General features: G+C 55.4%; 1 protein-coding gene across 1 annotated transcript in view; it reads right to left on the minus strand.

The window, feature by feature from the left end:
• Window positions 1-13,603: 13,603 nt before the first annotated feature.
• The window catches only part of ALPL (alkaline phosphatase, biomineralization associated), a 19,768-nt gene continuing 16,643 nt past the window's right edge, over window positions 13,604-16,728 (minus strand). Inside the window, 3 exon segments of the mRNA XM_019668862.1 lie at window positions 13,604-14,602; window positions 15,325-15,444; window positions 15,910-16,231. Coding sequence (XP_019524407.1) covers window positions 14,337-14,602; window positions 15,325-15,444; window positions 15,910-16,231 — 708 coding nt within the window. The 3' untranslated portion in view covers window positions 13,604-14,336.

Raw genomic sequence — 16,728 nt, forward strand, 5'->3', positions numbered from 1 at the left:
CCCCACGGCGCTGCCCTTTCCTCCAGCCTGTCCGCTGTTTCTCCACATGGAGAAGAACGTGGCGTGGAATCGCAAACCCAGGTTTGAGTCCTGGCACCGTCAGCTAGTTGGATGGCATTGGGAAACACTAACGTCTCTGAGCTGCAGTTTCCACTTTTGTAAGATGGGAGATCAAGAGCAATAGTACCTCCCCCTAGGGTTTGTTAGGAGGATTCATTGAGCTGGTGCGTATCAAACCCCTACAGCACACCGTGGGTGCTCTACCATCAGCTTCCTTTTCGCTCATGCTCAGTGAAGCCAAGACGTTCCCTTATGTGGCCACCAGGGGGCGACGAGGGATCACTTACTGGGACAGCTGGGGCTGAGTTCCTTCCGCTTGGAATGAGCTCACAGTGCGGGGCAGTTACAGTAAAGGGTGATGAGTGACATGGGTCCACAGGAGCAGGGAGCCCACCCAGCTTAGATGAGGGAGGCACAGGGGACGATTGGAGCAGTGGTACCTGAGCGTCCTGGAAAGGCTTAGCAAAGTGTCCCTGGGGGAGGGATTATAGAGGCAACGGTATGGAGGGGAGACAGTGCCTGGAATTGCGAAGCTAGCAAACAGTTCTGAATGATGGGAAGGTGATCATGGAGGGGACAGGGAGACGGACAGAGATGAAGCTAGAGGCCATGCAGCCTTGAATGTCAGACCAAGAGGCTAGGACTTGATGCTGAGGGCCACGGGGAGCCATGGAGGGTTTGAAACAGGGAGACCCAGAAAAAGAGAAGCAGGGTCTGCTGGTGGAGACTGGCTGGACGGTGTCAGGGCAGGGATGGGCGGATTAAGGAGACTGTTGGGGACAAAGGGTGGCCCGGAAGGTGTTGGGAGGTCTGAGCACCCGGATCAAGGTCCTGATGGGATGTGGGACTGAGGGAGGGGTTGAGGAGACTCTCAGTGATCCAGCCTGGGTATTGGGTGAGGGGGTTGTCTTCTCTGAGGTAGGAGGATGGGAGAAAGAACAGGTTTGGGATATTGGGCTTGGGGGTGGGCACAGAATTGGGGTCCAGTGGGATCAGCCCTGGCCTTCCCGACAGCTTTGCAGCCACCCTCCCCCAGCCCCACACCCTCCCCAGGACAATGCCCAGTATCCCCAGGGGCTGCCATGCTTTTCCTGACAAGGCCCTTCTGTGACCCTCAGATGTCTGGGGCCACCCAGGGGCTGTTACAGCAAAACCCCTGCCCCCCCCCTCAGTGTGGCTCTAGACTGCCCTGGGCTCAACGGGTCCCCTCCTAACCCCAGCCTCACCCCTGTTGTCTAACCCTCATGGCCCCTCCTGGATCCTGGTTGTCAGAACTCTTCCGCCTGAGTCTCTCACCTGTCTCCTCCCAGCCCACCCCAAAGGGCCAGCAGCCACATTTCAGCACTAAGGTCAGGAGCTTGGCTTTGAGGTCATTCGCCTAGCTCTGTGACTGGCTCGCCGGGCCTCCGTTCCCTCATCTGTACAGTGGGAATGCTAACAGTCCTGACCTTGGTACCCCAAGGTGAGGATTCAGTAAGGTGATGATACTTCATAAAGTTCTTGGTGAAGCCCTGGCCCAGGGTGAGCACCAAAAATAGTGCGTATGGGGGCGGGGTGTGATGAGCCATGAATAAGGACCACATCCGTAACCCACATCAAAAGGTGTGGGATCGTCACTCGGGGTGGAGGATGGAGTCACTGGTGCCGGCCCGACCCAGACGTCTGACGTGAGGCTTTGCGATGGACGATTGTCAGTTGCTTCCTTGACCTTCAGCTTTCTGCTTTTACTGGGGTTGATGATCTTTTTATAAAAGAGCTCGGGCACCCCCACTTGTACCCCTTTACTTCATGATCTGCCCCAGCCCACGGCTCTGACCTGCAGCTGAGCCAGAGCTCTGGGGTTTGTTGTGGCAGCTTGGTGAGCAGTACCTGCCTTTGTCCCAGGTTGTGCCAGTCCCCATCTGTGGGAAGGGCAGCCTCTGGGCTGGGTTCAGCCGGGCCCCCACCCTTCCCAACCCTCCTCTAGGCTCCAAGGTGGGGCTAGAGGGGCTGAGGACGAGTCTGGCCTCTGGGATCAAAGTATCCAGTGCTGTTTCTCTTGTTCCCGCGCCAGCTCCATGCTTGCCCTGGGTTCTGAGGTGAGGAGGGCGAGCCAGGACACTGCCCCAAGGCTGGAGTTAGGGCTTGGGTGGGGGGCACCAGGTTCCGGAAAGTGCTGGACTCCGAAATAACTCTGGTGGTGGGAACAGCAGCCAGAGGTTTCTCCAGACGCAGGAGGCAAGAGGCCTCCCGTGAAGGGACTTGGGTGCCCGGCTGACCCGTCATCTCCATCTCCCCGCTTCAGAGCTGGGACCTGTCCCTCTAGGCCTCAGTTTCCTCACCTGTAAAATGGGGGCAAAGCCCTACCTATTGCTACGAGGAGGCTGTCATGGTCTCTAAAGTACCTAGCATAGAACCCATGCCCAATAGGAGGGGCCCGCCCCTGTCCCCCCACCCCTACCCCAGCTGGGTTGTCCCTGGATGTCCATGGCTTACCCTGGGGCCACTTTGCCAAAGAGACAGCCACAGGCACAGGCCCGCCCAGTGCCAAGGGACTAGGACCTGGAAGTTCTCTGCTGCTCAGGCCACAGGGGTGCTTAACCAGGGACCCTGGAATGTGGAGGTCCCTCCCTGCAACCGCCCTGCCAAGGGGACAGCCAGGGACGGAACCTCCTGAAATAACCAGATCTGGTTAGCGGAGCTAATTTTAAAAGCCACTCTGGCTGCCCCATGGGCCCTTCTGGGAAGCCATGAATGTCCCTGTGTTTGCCCCTGGGAGGCAGGGCGAGGGGAGAGCAGCAGGGCTTGGGGAGAACGCCCACCCCTGACCACCGGAGCAGGAGACCCCGAGCTGACTCCTAGGGCCTGTCTGTCCAGGGCCCAGAGTCCCGGGGCCCAGCCTCTGCCCTGATCCACTCAGGGCAAACCCTGGTGGGCTCTTGGGACCCTCCAGCCCCTGCCCTGGTCTCCCTGGAGCAGTCCTGGGCAGGGGGCCTTAAGCTCTCTGTCTCTCTACGTCTTGGCTCTCTCCTGCTGTCACTGTCTGCTCACTCTCTAGGTCCCTTTATTTCTGTGTCTCTATCTCTCTCAGTCTCTGATACACACAGTCCTCTACAGCTGTGGCTCTGTCCCCCTCTCTCTGGGTCCATCATGCAGGAGGCTCAGTAGCATTCTTGAACTGTGTACGCCAGGTGGAGGAGGGTGTCCACCTGGGAGCTAGGGTTGTAGGTAGGGCATGGTGGGGGAGGACAGGAGTCCTGGGGGCCAACAGGAGCTGCGACTGGGCAGGCAGGGGCCATGTCCAGGCATGACCTGGGCCATCTGGCCAGGCCAGGTGACAGAAAGAATGAGCTCTGGGGTAGGGTTGCCAGATTTAGTAAGTAGAAACACACGGAGCGCAGTTAAACTTGAATTTCAGATAAACAAGGAATAATTTTTAGTTTAAGTATACCTCATGCAATATTTGGGACATAGTTAAACTAAAAATTATTTCTTGTTTATCTGAAATTCAAGTTTAACTGGGCATCCTATATTTTATCTGGCAACCCTGCTCAGGGAGGCTCTGAGTGAGAGGAGAGGTTTCTTAGGAATGTCAGGTTTTCTAGACCTGGGAGCCCAGGCCTAGTGGGGATGTCACAAGCATACCCTGGGGAATGCCAAGTCTCACGGGGGAGGCACAGCTTCTGCCTACGGGGAGCTTTCAGTTTCCCAGGGGTGAGGACAGTCCTCGGGAGCATGGAAGGGCACATGACACACAGACACCAGCCACCTCCTCCGTGGAACCACAGACATCAGGAAGGAGGGTCTGTGTGTGTTCTCTGCTGAGCCCCGGTGCCTAACTCAGGGCCTGGCACATAGTAGGGGCTTCATCAATATTTGTTGAATGAATGAAGAACCTTTCCTCCCCCTCCCCACGGGGTGGGGGCCACCTGGCCAGCAGGGGGCTCCAGCACCCTACCTCCCAAAGCTCCTTGGAGCCAACTGGAGGAGTGTGCACTGCCCCACCCCAGGGGCTCCCCAAAGTGAGCTGCAGAGGGGATGGGTGGGGAGACCAGCGTTTTTCCTGTCCCACCTCCACCCTTGGAGTTCTCAACCTGGAGTTCTGCCTGGGCAAGGGTGCAGTTAGAAGGCAGTGAGGACTAGGCCAGGGTGACCTCTGGCTTCTGGTTGGGGATGGGGGCAGACCAAAAGAGGTATTCTCAGTGCTCCTTGTGGGCGATGGGGGGAGGGGGGAATTGAGACAGCCAGGGGTATTCCTGGGACCCAGAAAGTTGGGGACCCTTATTCTGGGGGCAGGTAAGATGGGCTTTTTCCTGCAGGCCATTAATCTCAGGAGTCTTCCCTGAGGGGGTGACTGTGGAAAGGCCTGTGGCCTTCCCACATCTCCCCAAGGGCAGAGTCCCTTAAACAGCCTTTTCATTCACTCATTCACTCACTCACTTGTTGATTTCCTCACTAAACTGTCGCCACTCACTGAGATGACCTCGTTCCAGACCTGTGCCAAAGGGCCTCAGCGGCTCGCCCAGCCCCAACAGGAACACACCTGTTCTAGGGCCAGCGGTGCCGCTGGTTCCCTGTGTGACCTTGGGCAAGTCACTGACCACTCAGAATCTCAGTCTCCCCTTCTCTACGGGGTAGGGTTGCCAGATTTAGCAAGTAGACACACACAGAGCCCAGTTAAGCTCGTATAGTGTGTGTGTGTGTGTTTGGGGGGTGAGGTGGGGGTGGGGGGACAAAGGCAGCTCCCTCACAGGCTTACTGGGAGAATGAGAGGTGATGCCTGCCCACAGCGAATGCTTCAGAAGCGGGAGCCGTCCTAATATTATTATTACTATCGGTATCATTTCAAGGCCCCTGTGGGTTGGGCAGGGAGTGGTCAGCTGGCCCCAAGGCCCTGGCTCCATGGCCAGTGTCACACTGAGGCCATTCGGGCAGATCCCACTTCCTCTTGGGGCTTCAGCCATGTCAGCCTCCGTCCTTTTTCAAGGAATGTCGGCTCCTTCAAGGTGGCTCTAGCTTCTAGATGCAGCAATAAATCCTTCGGAGAAAAGCAAGGTGTGGGGCCAGAGCTCGGAGCGGCCGTCAGGAGGCAGGGCTTGGGCCTGGCTCTGCCTTACCCCGCCACGTGAGCGGGAGCTTGTCCCCTCCTTCTCCAGGCCTCGGTTTCCCCAGTTGTATAGCAAGGGAGCGAGGCTGGACATCCTGCCATGCCCGGGAAGGGGCCTCTCTCTGTGTCATCCTGTTAGTAACGGTTTAGCTCTGAGCCTATAATCACATCGGCCCTGGGAAGAAATAACACAGCGTTTCTTCAAATTGGGCTCTAATTGCGGCTTTTAGTGGAGTCAGATGCGTCCCCATCTCCCAGCTGGTCTGAATCAGGGAGGTTGCCCCGGCCTGCCCTGCCAGGCCCAGGAATCCCCTGACACGGTTCTGGCTCCCATGAAGCCAGTGATGGGTCAGGGACTGCTGTCCCTTGAGGACCTACTGTGTGCCGTGCCCTGAGGCAGGCACGTTCCATCCAGGGGACTCCAGGTCATCTCACCACAGCGCTGGGAGGCAGGGACGACTGAGGCCATTTTTCAGAAGGGGAGACTGAGGCACAGAAGAGTGAAGCCACTTGCCCCAAGGCCACTCAGCGAGGATATGGCAGAATCCGCATCTGTTGGATTCCAGGGCTTTGTTCTCTGCTGGAGGACGAAAGACGTACCCCACCCTGGCTCGGTGAGGCCTCCGCCCTTGAGGGGCTCCAAGGGGGTGCCTAGGATCATTTGAGTCTCCCAGTCCCAGCCTTCTTTGTCCACATGTGACCACAGTCATTCTGCTCCTTCTCCGCTGCTCAAGTCTGGAGAATGGGGGGTGGTGTCGGTGGAGGAGGTCAGAGGCAGCGCCCCTCCTGGGGTGCGGCCAGGGGGGTGGTGGGGTGTTGGGGGGAGGCTGCGGTTTGTTCTGTTTGTTCTGGAGATCCCAGCTGCTTCCCTGAGGAGACAGCTAGTGGTTCCCAGGCCACAGTCCCTCGGGTGGAGCCAGACCACGGCTGGCCAGCCTGGGAGCACTGCCCGTCGGCCCCGCCAGGCTCCACCAGGCCCTGGCGCTGGGTGGTCTGGGCAGAGGCCAGGGGTGGGGGGGCCTCGATTTTGGCTACAGGGCAGGAACCACGACTGGAACCAGACTCAAGGCTGCCTAGCCAGGGACCTAGAGGGGCCTTGAAGGCCGCGGATCGGCTGGATAGGGGTAGAGGCAGGCCTGAGGCAAACGTTGCCTTGCGGGGAGCCCTGAAGGGAAGACCGCAGCCCCCAGTTCCATCTGAGGGCCTCGAGAGAAACATACCCCACCTTCAGGAGTGTCACTGTTGGATCGTTTCAACTCAACCAATGAGTTGGTTCAGGTAGGAGCCCACCCTAGAGGCTGGTGGAGAGGTCAGGCAGAGTACCAAGATCCCAGCCCTGCCCGCACCTGGACCTCAGTTTCCCCATCTGTACAATGGATAGCTCGACAGGGGCCCCTCCAGCCGGACAGGCTCTAGTTGGGAGGTGGGCAGCCCATGCTGGAAAGGGTCTTAGTTGTTCCCAAATTCATTTTCAGGGGCTTCTCCTTGCCCCCCAGTCTTGGAGCCCCCCGCCATACCTCAGGAAAAGCCCCGTTTATTCCCAGCTCCCAGAGATGAACACCTGCGGGAGTAGGGAAAGCCCCTATAAGTTTGGGAGTCTGACAGACTCCCGCTCAAAACATGGCCACTGGCTCTCTTGAGCACGTCACATCTTCTTTCTGCCCCGTAGCTTCAAATACCATCATGAGCCTCATCTTTCTATCTCCAGCCTGGGCTTCTCCCCTGAACCCCAGACGCCTTTTCTTGCTGACTCCCTACCAGCATGTCTACCTCGAAATCCAATGGGCATCTCCAAGCTAACGTGATCCAAACCAACTCCATTTTCTCCCCAAATCTGCACTTCCGTCCACCTAGGTGCTCAGGCCAAACCCTCAGGGGCACCCCTGATTCTGCTCTATCCTCGGCTCCCCACATTCAGTCCATCAGCAAGCCCCGCTGGCTTCAGCTCCCAAACATGTCTGGGATCCAGCTCTTTCCCACCACCGGCGACTTGAACTGGTCCTAGCCGCCACCACCTCTACCCCAGCACAGAAAGGCCTCCAGACTGCCTCTGGCAGAGTGATAGTTCCAAAGCTTACACTCGATCCCGTCTCCCTGCATCTGATCTTCCAGCGGCTTCCCCTGACAGAAGATGCGGGCTCCTGTTTGCTCCACACGACACAGCGCCTGTTCCCCTCCCCTCCCCCCACCCCACACAGTCCCCTCCTTCTCTGGGCTCCAGACACATCACCTTATGTCCGTCCCTCAAACGTATGAATCTCATTCCCACCTCAGGATGCACTTGCTTTACTCCTGCTTAGGACAGCCTTTCCTCCAGCTCTTTGCAAGGCCATCATCTTACTAACTGGTCTCAATGCAAATGTCACCTCCTCAGTCAGGCCTTCCCCAATCCCCAGCTACAGCAGAGCCCTCAGTCACCATCTTGGTTTTCTTATCTGTAAAATGGGGCCAGCACCAGTGCCTTACCTCCAGTGTTGTGAAGAGGGTGGAAAGGCAGTTGGGGAGTGGGGACCGAGGTGCCGGCATGAGGCAGGCACTGGGTCCCTGTGAATCTTCCTTTCTCATTGGCACCCACAGTCCCAAGGCGTGGCTGGACCCAGGGTCATGAGGTTGTGAGAGTCTTTTGCTGGAGGGAGAAGCTGGTTCCTCTGCTCATATTCCTGTGTGATTTCAATTTGGTGTCTGACCCTCTCTGGGTTGTCTTCTTCCTCTGGCCTGCAGAAGTCCACTCCAGCCTGAGCTTTGTCTGGGAGACTGGAAAGAGGGCTGTGGCCCAGAAGAGCCCTCAGGAGTGGAGGGCTCAGGGCAGACAAAGGGCCTATCCAGCACCGAGTCTGGCCACGTGCAGAGGTTCAAGCGTGTCAGAACAGCAGCTTCTCATGCCCTGAGAACAGGCAGCAGCCCTTCACATCTTGGCCCAGGGTTTTGGGAGGTGAGGGGTGAATGCTTACATCTCAAATCCCATCAGATCCTGCCCCAGGGCTCTCTATTTGCCCTGACCCAGCCAACTGTCCTCAGGGCATAGCCTTGTAGCTGCCAATGTTCCCCAACCAGGTGACCTGAGTGGGCAGGAGGCTGATTACAGGGCCCTCAGCCAGCGTGTGCAAGTCCAGGCAGACCCCCGAGACCCGGGAGCCAGCCTGCCCTGGTTTGGGCAGGTGGAGACCACTGGGCGTTCTCACCAAGACAAGGGCACAGGCTCAAGACAACAGGGTCTCTGCCCCGGAAGCCCCACCCCAGCCACCTGAACCTTTGTGGAGTTACATTCCTGACCCTGTTTTGCTCCTCACTTTGCCCTACCCCAAAAGATACGACGCACGATTAAATCCTGCTCTCCAGAGCTGTGCTGCTTGGCAGGTCCTGCCTCCTCCTCCTGTTAGTCATGTGACTGCACATAAGTTACCAAATTTCTCTCTGCTTCCATTTTTTCACCTATAAAATGGGGACAGTAACAGCTCCTGCCTTCTACAGGGTTGGGAGGCTAAATGAGTTCAGTGTGCTGTGAGTCGCTAGAAACAGTGCCTGGCACTCAGGGAACCCCGAGAAATGCTCTTCGTCGTGCCTGCAGCCAGGGTTCCCACTGCCCCAATGATTCTAAGTGGCACTGGCTGATGACAAACCCCACCCAGCCTGCCCCCCACTGGGCTGGGGGGCACGTGTGTGCACCCCATCCTGAGGTTCTGAGGTTCCAGTAAAGGGCCTGGGCTGGCACTGTGATCAAGGCAGCATCACAAGGAGTCCGCAGGAAGCCACACAGGAACTTGGGAGCCCAAATCCTCTTCTGAGAACTTGATCCCCACCCCCCACAATGGCTGGTGCTAGATCTCGGTGGGAGGTCCTGGGTTAGCCACTATGACTAATTATAAATGCAGCTTGGGGCTCTCACTACTTCATCAAGGGCTTCTGTGGCTGATGGGTCTGGGTTGTTTTCCTTGGAAAGATTAGCACCCCAGAGGCAAGGCTGGTGGGGGCGGGGATATGGATTGGGAGTCAGGCAGACCTGGGTTCAACTTGTAGTGGTTATTTACAAGCCATGGGCCCTGGGGCAAGTCACTGTGCCCTGCTAAGCCTCAGCTTTCTCTTCTGTAAAATGGGGATGATATTGCTCACCTCACAGGATGGTGTAGGAGTGTGTGTGGAAAATGTACCCTCATGGTGGCAACATCAGTGCCTGGTCTCAGGTGCTTAGTAGGGTGAGTGGTGCATAGTAGGTGTACTATTCCCTCCTGCCTTCAATCTCAGAGCAGTCAGTTTGCTGACAATCTATCCAGTTACATACTGGTCTAGCTTCCTTCTTGACAAACAGGAGCCGGGACTCTCAGGCATCTATTTGGGGCTTGTGCCCTATCTCCATCTCCATGGCCCCAGCTTCTCCTGTCTTGTCTATTGGAGCAACCTCCTTACTCATCTCCCAGCCTCTAGTTCTTCTTGAAGCTGTCCTCAAAACTGGCTGCCAAGATGATCTTTCAAAAATGATGCTCATGGGGGCTGGCCGAGTGGCTCATTTGGTTAGAGCGCAAGCTCTGAGCAACAGGGTCACCGGTTCGATTCCCACATGGGCCAGTGAGCTGCGCCTGAGCTGAGCTGTTGCTGAGCTGCCAACAGGTGGCAGGATGGCGCAGCTGGTGAGAGTACATGCTCCTAACAACAAGGTTGCCAGTTTGACTCCCACATGGGATGGTGGGCTACGCCCACCCACAACTAAGATTGAACATGACACCTTGAGCTGAGCAGCCACAAGCTGCCGACAGGTGGCAGCATGGCAACTGGACTTGGAGCTGAGCTAGCTGCGCCCTCCACAACTAAGATTGAAGGACAACAACTTGGCTGTTCCCCTTCCCCAATTTCCCAACACTGTTCCCCTTCCCGAATTCCCCAATAAGATCTTAAAAAAAAAAAAATGGTGCTCATGCCACAGCTCCAGAAGCTTCCAAGGCTCCCCAGGGTCTCCACGGTCAACTCCCATCTTCTTGGAACGGCACTTGAGGCCCTCCTGCCCGTCTCTCTTCACAATGCTTCCTCTGAATTCTTTTCTGTATGCGCATACCCGGCTGCAGTCCTCCTCTCCTTGTCAAGCCCCAGCTCACTCTGCCGTCTCTGCTTCAGCGCCCACTCCATTGGGCCCCCAGCTGGTCAGATGCCCCATCCTTGCTTCCATGGCTCCTTGTTTCCTCACCCACCCACTGGGATTGCCTCTGGCAGACTCTGCCACGAGATACGGGCTTCCGGAGGACACAGCCTCGGGCCTGTTCACTATTGTCTCCCACATATGGCACAGAGCAAAGCAGGGGCCACAAGCTCTGTCTCCACCAGGACCAGACAGGTAACATCTGTTCGAAGGGCCTTAGTGTAAGAGTCCAGGGGACTAGGGCAAACAGGAGAGCTACACACCAGATGGGCAGCCATCTCTCAGCTCTGGCTGACCATTGCCCTGCAGAAAAATGGGGCAATGCCAGCCACACTTTCCAATTTTTCAAAAAATCTAGAAATCCAAGCCCTACGTGAAAGTTCTCAATATTTTAAAAGACTGAGGATGCCCTATGATGTCTGAGGAGCATGTGAGTTGGAAAGTGCTCTGAGTATGAGCGTAGCTGAGACGGAACAGCCTGTGGACCACTCCAGCATCCCACACCCCTTTTTCACTATACAACAGAGGTTCTCATCTGGTTGGAGGGTGTGATTTTGCCCCCTAGAAATCTAGTGAGTAGAGGCCAGGGATGCTCCCAAACATCCTACAATACACAGGACAGTCTTCACAACAGAGAAGTATCCAGTCCCAAGTATCAATAGTGCCCAGACTGAGAACCTGCTACAGAGTTGTTGGTGGCAAGGAGCTGCCCCATCGAAAACTACATTTCCCAGCCTCCTTTGCATCCAAGTAGGATCATATGATTAGTTCTCACCAATGGACTATGAGCGGAAGTCATATGTGTCACTTCTAGGGAAGAACTGGTTAAAAAGCGTCTCCATTTGCATCCCCGCATCAATGTTCTGGTCCCATAAAACTTAGTAGGTGGAACATCTGTTTCGACAGAACATCTGGAACTTAGAGGAGGGAAGAGCCACATGATGGAAAGAGCCTCGGTCCCAGCCAGCTGGCCAAAGGCACCAGCAGAGGTGTGCAATAGAAATTAACTTCTATTGTGTTAAGTTCTGGATTTCTCTTTACCACAAGGCAGGGTTGCTTGAATAAACTGAAGAGGATTTGTCAGCTCATCTTCGTGCTTCCTCCCTGAGAAAGCATCTGAGGGCTGTGGAAACCTTTGTGCTGTCGGGAATGTCACCCTTAGCTTCTAGTTCCTCGGATGCTGATGCCTGGCGCTGGGACCACTGCCTCGGCCCTTGGCTTTGATTAGGACTCAGAGCCCACCAACAGTTACAATAAAAGGTGATGAGAGACCTGAGGGTGCAAGAGCCCAGCCTGGGGGAGGGAGGCCTGGGGGAAGACTGGAGCAGTCAGTGCCTGAGCATCATTGGTTCTTCTTGAAGGGCCCGTCAGCCCACAGCCTGGACTCCGGGTGGGAAGAGCTCCTAGTAGGATCCTAAGTGCTGTCTCTACGTTCAGGTGTAGGAATGGCACGTCAGTGAAGTTAGAGAACTTGCCTGAATTCATGGAAACGAGAAAGCGATGGAGTAGCCCCCTCCCTCTGACTCACTGCCCATATTTTTTAACCCCATCAGTGTATCCAAAGTTTAAGATGCTGTGGGTGCCCTGTTTTTTATCCTTTGAGCATTTACTATTTCAGCACACTCCTGGGGGGCTTTCTCTCAGCCCTTTCAGGGGCAGGTTGGAAGGACCAGGGTATTGATCTTCCTGGGAGCATCCCTTAGCCAATGAGGCATAAGGCTGGGAGAATAAACAGTCCAGCTGCCTAGCTCCGTGGTGGGGTAGCTCTCAGGCGTTTCTTCCACCCTGCCTCCTAGAGGCCCATGGTGGGGTTGAGCCCTAGTTACCCACAATGGCAACCTGTTTGGTAGCACCCCCTTTATCGGCCTCCTTCCCTTTCCTGTCTCACTGCCCCACTCTCTGCCTCCTGCTTTCTGGGTTCCTTTTACAAACCACTTGCACACAGATTCTTGTCTCAGGTCTGCCTCTGGGAAACCCAACCTAAGACACAAAGTATGGTTTGCACAGCCCTGAGATGTGTCAGTTGATTTCAGGTGGTGCTGATGAACTTGTAAAAATGGACTGCTCAGATGTGAATTGGAAGAAGTTGTTAGGAAATAATAGTACAGAGATATGACAAGAATCATGAAGATGGTATGAGAATAACACCTGAAAACACTGCACTGTATCGCTCATGAGGAACTTATCTCTTTGTCCCGGCAAGAAGGTAGGCATGAGGTTTCATTTTTTTTTTCTAGTATCAGCTTGGTTGTACTTACCTTTTTGCCAGGATGGCTAGGAAGCTCGGAGAGAAATCTGCTCAGTTGCATTTTCATTCCCGAAGGATGCCCCACTTTTGACATATGGTTTCTCATCTTTCTGAGTCCATATTTAACTGGGAGTGTGTGATGGGTCATTAGTATTGGCTGCCTGAGAATTTAGTTGGCAGGAGGTTGGAAACACATTATAGATAAAGAGTGTGATTAAGTGTAGAAGCTTTCAAATGGGATGGACCTGGATTCAAATCCCAGCTCCACAACTTGGAAGACCTTGGGCGATCTCATCACCTCCAGCACCCTTGGTTTGCTCATCTATAAATGTGGATGAGAGAGGCCTACTTCCTGGTAAGGATTAAATGAGCTGAATCCACGTAAAGCATCAAGCACAGAGCTTGGCAGATGGTAAATGATCAACATTGTTATTATCATTATAGGGCCTTTCATTCCAATGAGGCAAGAAGAAAAAACTCGGGGAAATCTGTATGTCCCCAGTGTCAGGTGCAATCCTGGGCCCAGTACCCAGGCTTAATTAACAATCAGGAATGGAAAGAGGTCACAATCGCCAAGCTAGGCTGAAGCTCTGTGATGGCAGACAGCCTGTCAGTGTCGTTCACCATCTAATTCTTCAGACCTAGCACAGGGCCTATCATATACTCCATATTTGTGAATGAATCAATGAGTGAATGAATGAGCAGCTACAATGGGCCAGGGTATGTAGCTCTGTTTGTGGGCTCCATGCAGCAAGGGTGTCATGGGGCTCTTGAGGCCTTCCTGCTGTGGGTTTTAGGGCACAGAGGCATTCTTTAATCCTCACAGCAACTCAGGAGTGGGCTGCCTACCATTTTACAGGTGAGATAAACGGAGACGCAGAGACACAAAGCAATGGGTCCAAAGTCACCTCGGTAATGAGTGTGAAAGCCCCCAGGCCAGGAGGAGGCCCTTTCCTCACCCCCAATCCCACCTCTGCTCCTGGGTCCTGAGTCCAATTCTTCCCAGAGAAATGAGCTTATTTCAGTCTCTTCCTCAGTGACCACAAAGACTCAGCTCTGTCCTCAGAAATATTTGGAAAGTTTTATTTAAATGTTTTGTGTTTCCTTTTAACCAACACCAAAAAGAGAAAAAAAAATTTTTTTTTTTTTTTTGCCGTTCCAAACAGGAGAGTCGCTTCAGAGAGGAGCTGGCATGTGTGTTGGGAGCTGGGACGTGTCTGCCCGGCCAGGCTGCTCCTCCCAGCCCAGGCCACCCTGGGGTTGGACAGGCAGTCCCAGGAGCCAACTTCCTGGGAGCCCTGGGCGGCCTTGGAATGAGTGAGTGAGCAAACCCTGTCCTGAGGAGAAGGACTTGGTCTCCCTTGCAGGCTGGGGCATGAGCATGGTGGGACCTGGTGGGTCCCAGATGGAAGGAGAAGGGAATGGGAAGGTCAGATCTGGAATGTTCCATGGACACTCCAGGGCCTCCAGGTGTGGAGAAATATGTTTGCTAGAAAAATAAGATGCTTTGAGAATTTCTGCAGTCTGTGCTCTCTGCCTGCCCAAGAGAAATCTACCCTATTGGCCAAAGGGGCATCGGGGTGAGTGCAGAGGCAGCAGACCAGGAACTGGTCCGGCCCCAGTGGAGAGTTCCAGAGGGAAGCAAGGTGGGCAGCAGACTTTGGTTTCCCGGGTCCCCTTTCTGGCAGCTGCAGAGGCTGCGGAGGTTCCCACCTCCTTGCCCCTTGAGGTGTGGGCTGCCAGGCGGCGTGCGGCGCTGGGAGAGGGAGGCTGGCCATCTGTCATGGGCTGGTGGGCGCTCGGGCCCTGGGCCTTCAGAACAGGGTGCCCAGGGGAAGCAACGCCATCAGGAGCAGCAGGGGGCCTGGGGAGGGGCTGCCCGATGAGCTGGCTGAGGCACAGTGGTCGCGGTTGGCACCGATGCAGGCCGCGTAAGCCATCACGTGAGGGATGTAATTCTGCTCGTGGACGCCATGCAGCAGGTGTGCCATGGGGCCCTTGGCAAAGACCGCCACGTCCTCCCCGCCGTGGGTCTCGTGGCGCAGGGGCACGGCAGACTGTGCCTGGTAGTTGTTATGCGCTGTGGGCCAGAAGAAACATTTGCCGAGAGCCTACCAGGGGCCTGGCGCTATACAGCAGCTTTCCCACGCCTCTTCCAGGCTGGCTCAGATGCCCCCATTTTATAGAAAAGGAAACTGAGGCTCAATGCAGGGAAGTCATTTTACGTAAGGCCACAGGACTCAGGCCTGAGTCCGTTCTGACACAGAAACCTGCACTCTCAACCCCCAGAACAGAAAATCAGCCTCACCCGGGCTATTTGGATTAGAAGGAAAGTGTCAACCCGGAGAACCTCTTACCACTGGCTATACCATTAGACGCCCCCCCCCCAGGGGCCTCTAGGGACATTGAGAACAAATGAACATTCTACAATATGAAATTGGATGAACACACTGGGAGGGTTCATATACTGGAATATTATACAGCCAGTAAAAATGACAGTGTAATACAGCAAGCACCTACATGTGCCAGGCTCCGTGTTAAGCTCATCGGACCTATTTAATCTTTCAGACAACCTTGGGAGATAGGGCCTTTTTGTGGAGAAAACTGAAGCTGAGAAAGATGAAGTGATGTGCATAAAGTCCCAGAGCTACGAGATTGTAGGAGATTCAAACTGAGATTGTTCTGACTCAGTCCTGGCTATTCTGACATCCCTGACCTTGATCACAAGCCTACATTCTGTTCTCAGGCCCATCCCCGAGGGGTGCCCTGTCCCCTCCCAGCCCTGGGTCTTGGCAGTCTCACCGTAGTCCACCATGGAGACATTCTCTCGCTCACCGCCCACCACCTTGTAGCCAGGCCCATTGCCATACAGGATGGCAGTGAAGGGCTTCTTGTCCGTGTCGCTTACCATGGGGGCGAGACCTGCACAGGAAGACATTGGTCCAGGGCTCATGCTGCAGCATCAGTGTACAGTCCCTTTGAAGGGCTCCAACCCACCTCTATGAAGCCACCTTCCAAACCCAATTTACTTCCATCCAACCACCCCCTCCGCTTTCCCTGTGCCCACATCCCTTCCATCTGTCAGTCTGTCCATCCATCCATCCATCCATCCATCCATCCATCCATCCATCTACCCATCAGCCCTCTGTCTCATCCTTCTATCCATCCATTGTCCAGGTAGCCACCCATCCACCCCTGGACTCACCTCACTCTGTCCCTTCACCCTGCATTCCCCCACCAGTCAGTACATTTTCCTCTCTCCCCACTTTCCCACTGAGTCCCATCCGTGCCAGGCACTGGCCTTGCTGGCTCTCCCATCCCATTCCTGCTCCCAGAGAGGGCGACCCTGGGAGTGCCCAGTGCCCAGGCCAATGGAGGCCCACCTACCAAAGATAGAGTTGCCCCGGGGGGTGTACCCGCCAAAGGTGAAGACGTGGGAGTGGTCAGCAGTGACGACGGTCATCGTGTCTTCCAGGGAGGTCATGTTGCCTGCCTGCCCGATTGCCTGGTCCATCTCCACTGCCTCGTGTAGCGCCTGCTTGGCCTTGCCCTCATGGTGCCCATGGTCAATCCTGCCTCCTTGGGACACCAAGGCAAAGGCCTCAGGTGAGGGGGAAGGGAAGAAGATCGGCACCCCCGAGCCTCCATACGACTGCTGGGTTCACCTTTCATTGATGGGGAACTGCCACGTGCCAGGCGCCACACCAGACTTTTATACAGCCATTCAGCCTGTCCAGCAGCTCAGGGAGAGCGAGTTGCTGGACCCAAGGCCCATGCACGGAGAGTGCAAAGCCAGGATATAAAGCAGGTCCACCTGCCCGAAAAGCCTGTGCTCCTTCCACCCCCCCAAGCTGCTCGTAGGAGCCCTTGAGGCCTTGGAGAGGCGGGGAAGGAACCAACATGCCTGAGTGCCCCCTAGTGCCAGGCATGACATGCTGATGTCTTGTTTCCCCTTCACAACAGTCCTGGGCAGAGACGGATGCAATCAGCCCCATGTCCAGATGGAGCAACGGAAGCCCATCCTGGGGCAGGAACGCGCCCAAGGTGGCATTTGCTGGAATTTGAATTCAGGTGTGACTCACTCTAAAGCTCTATTTTTCCATCTCCACTTTGAGTAGTCCCCTCTGAGTGTAAAGCACAGTCCAAAAGGGTGGTAAGAGTCCTCAGTGCCTGGGCAGGGCCCACGGCAGGCTTCCAAAAAGGCCT

This window comes from Hipposideros armiger, unplaced genomic scaffold (genome assembly GCF_001890085.2).
Source record: "Hipposideros armiger isolate ML-2016 unplaced genomic scaffold, ASM189008v1 scaffold_540, whole genome shotgun sequence".
Taxonomy (NCBI): Eukaryota; Metazoa; Chordata; class Mammalia; order Chiroptera; family Hipposideridae; genus Hipposideros; species Hipposideros armiger.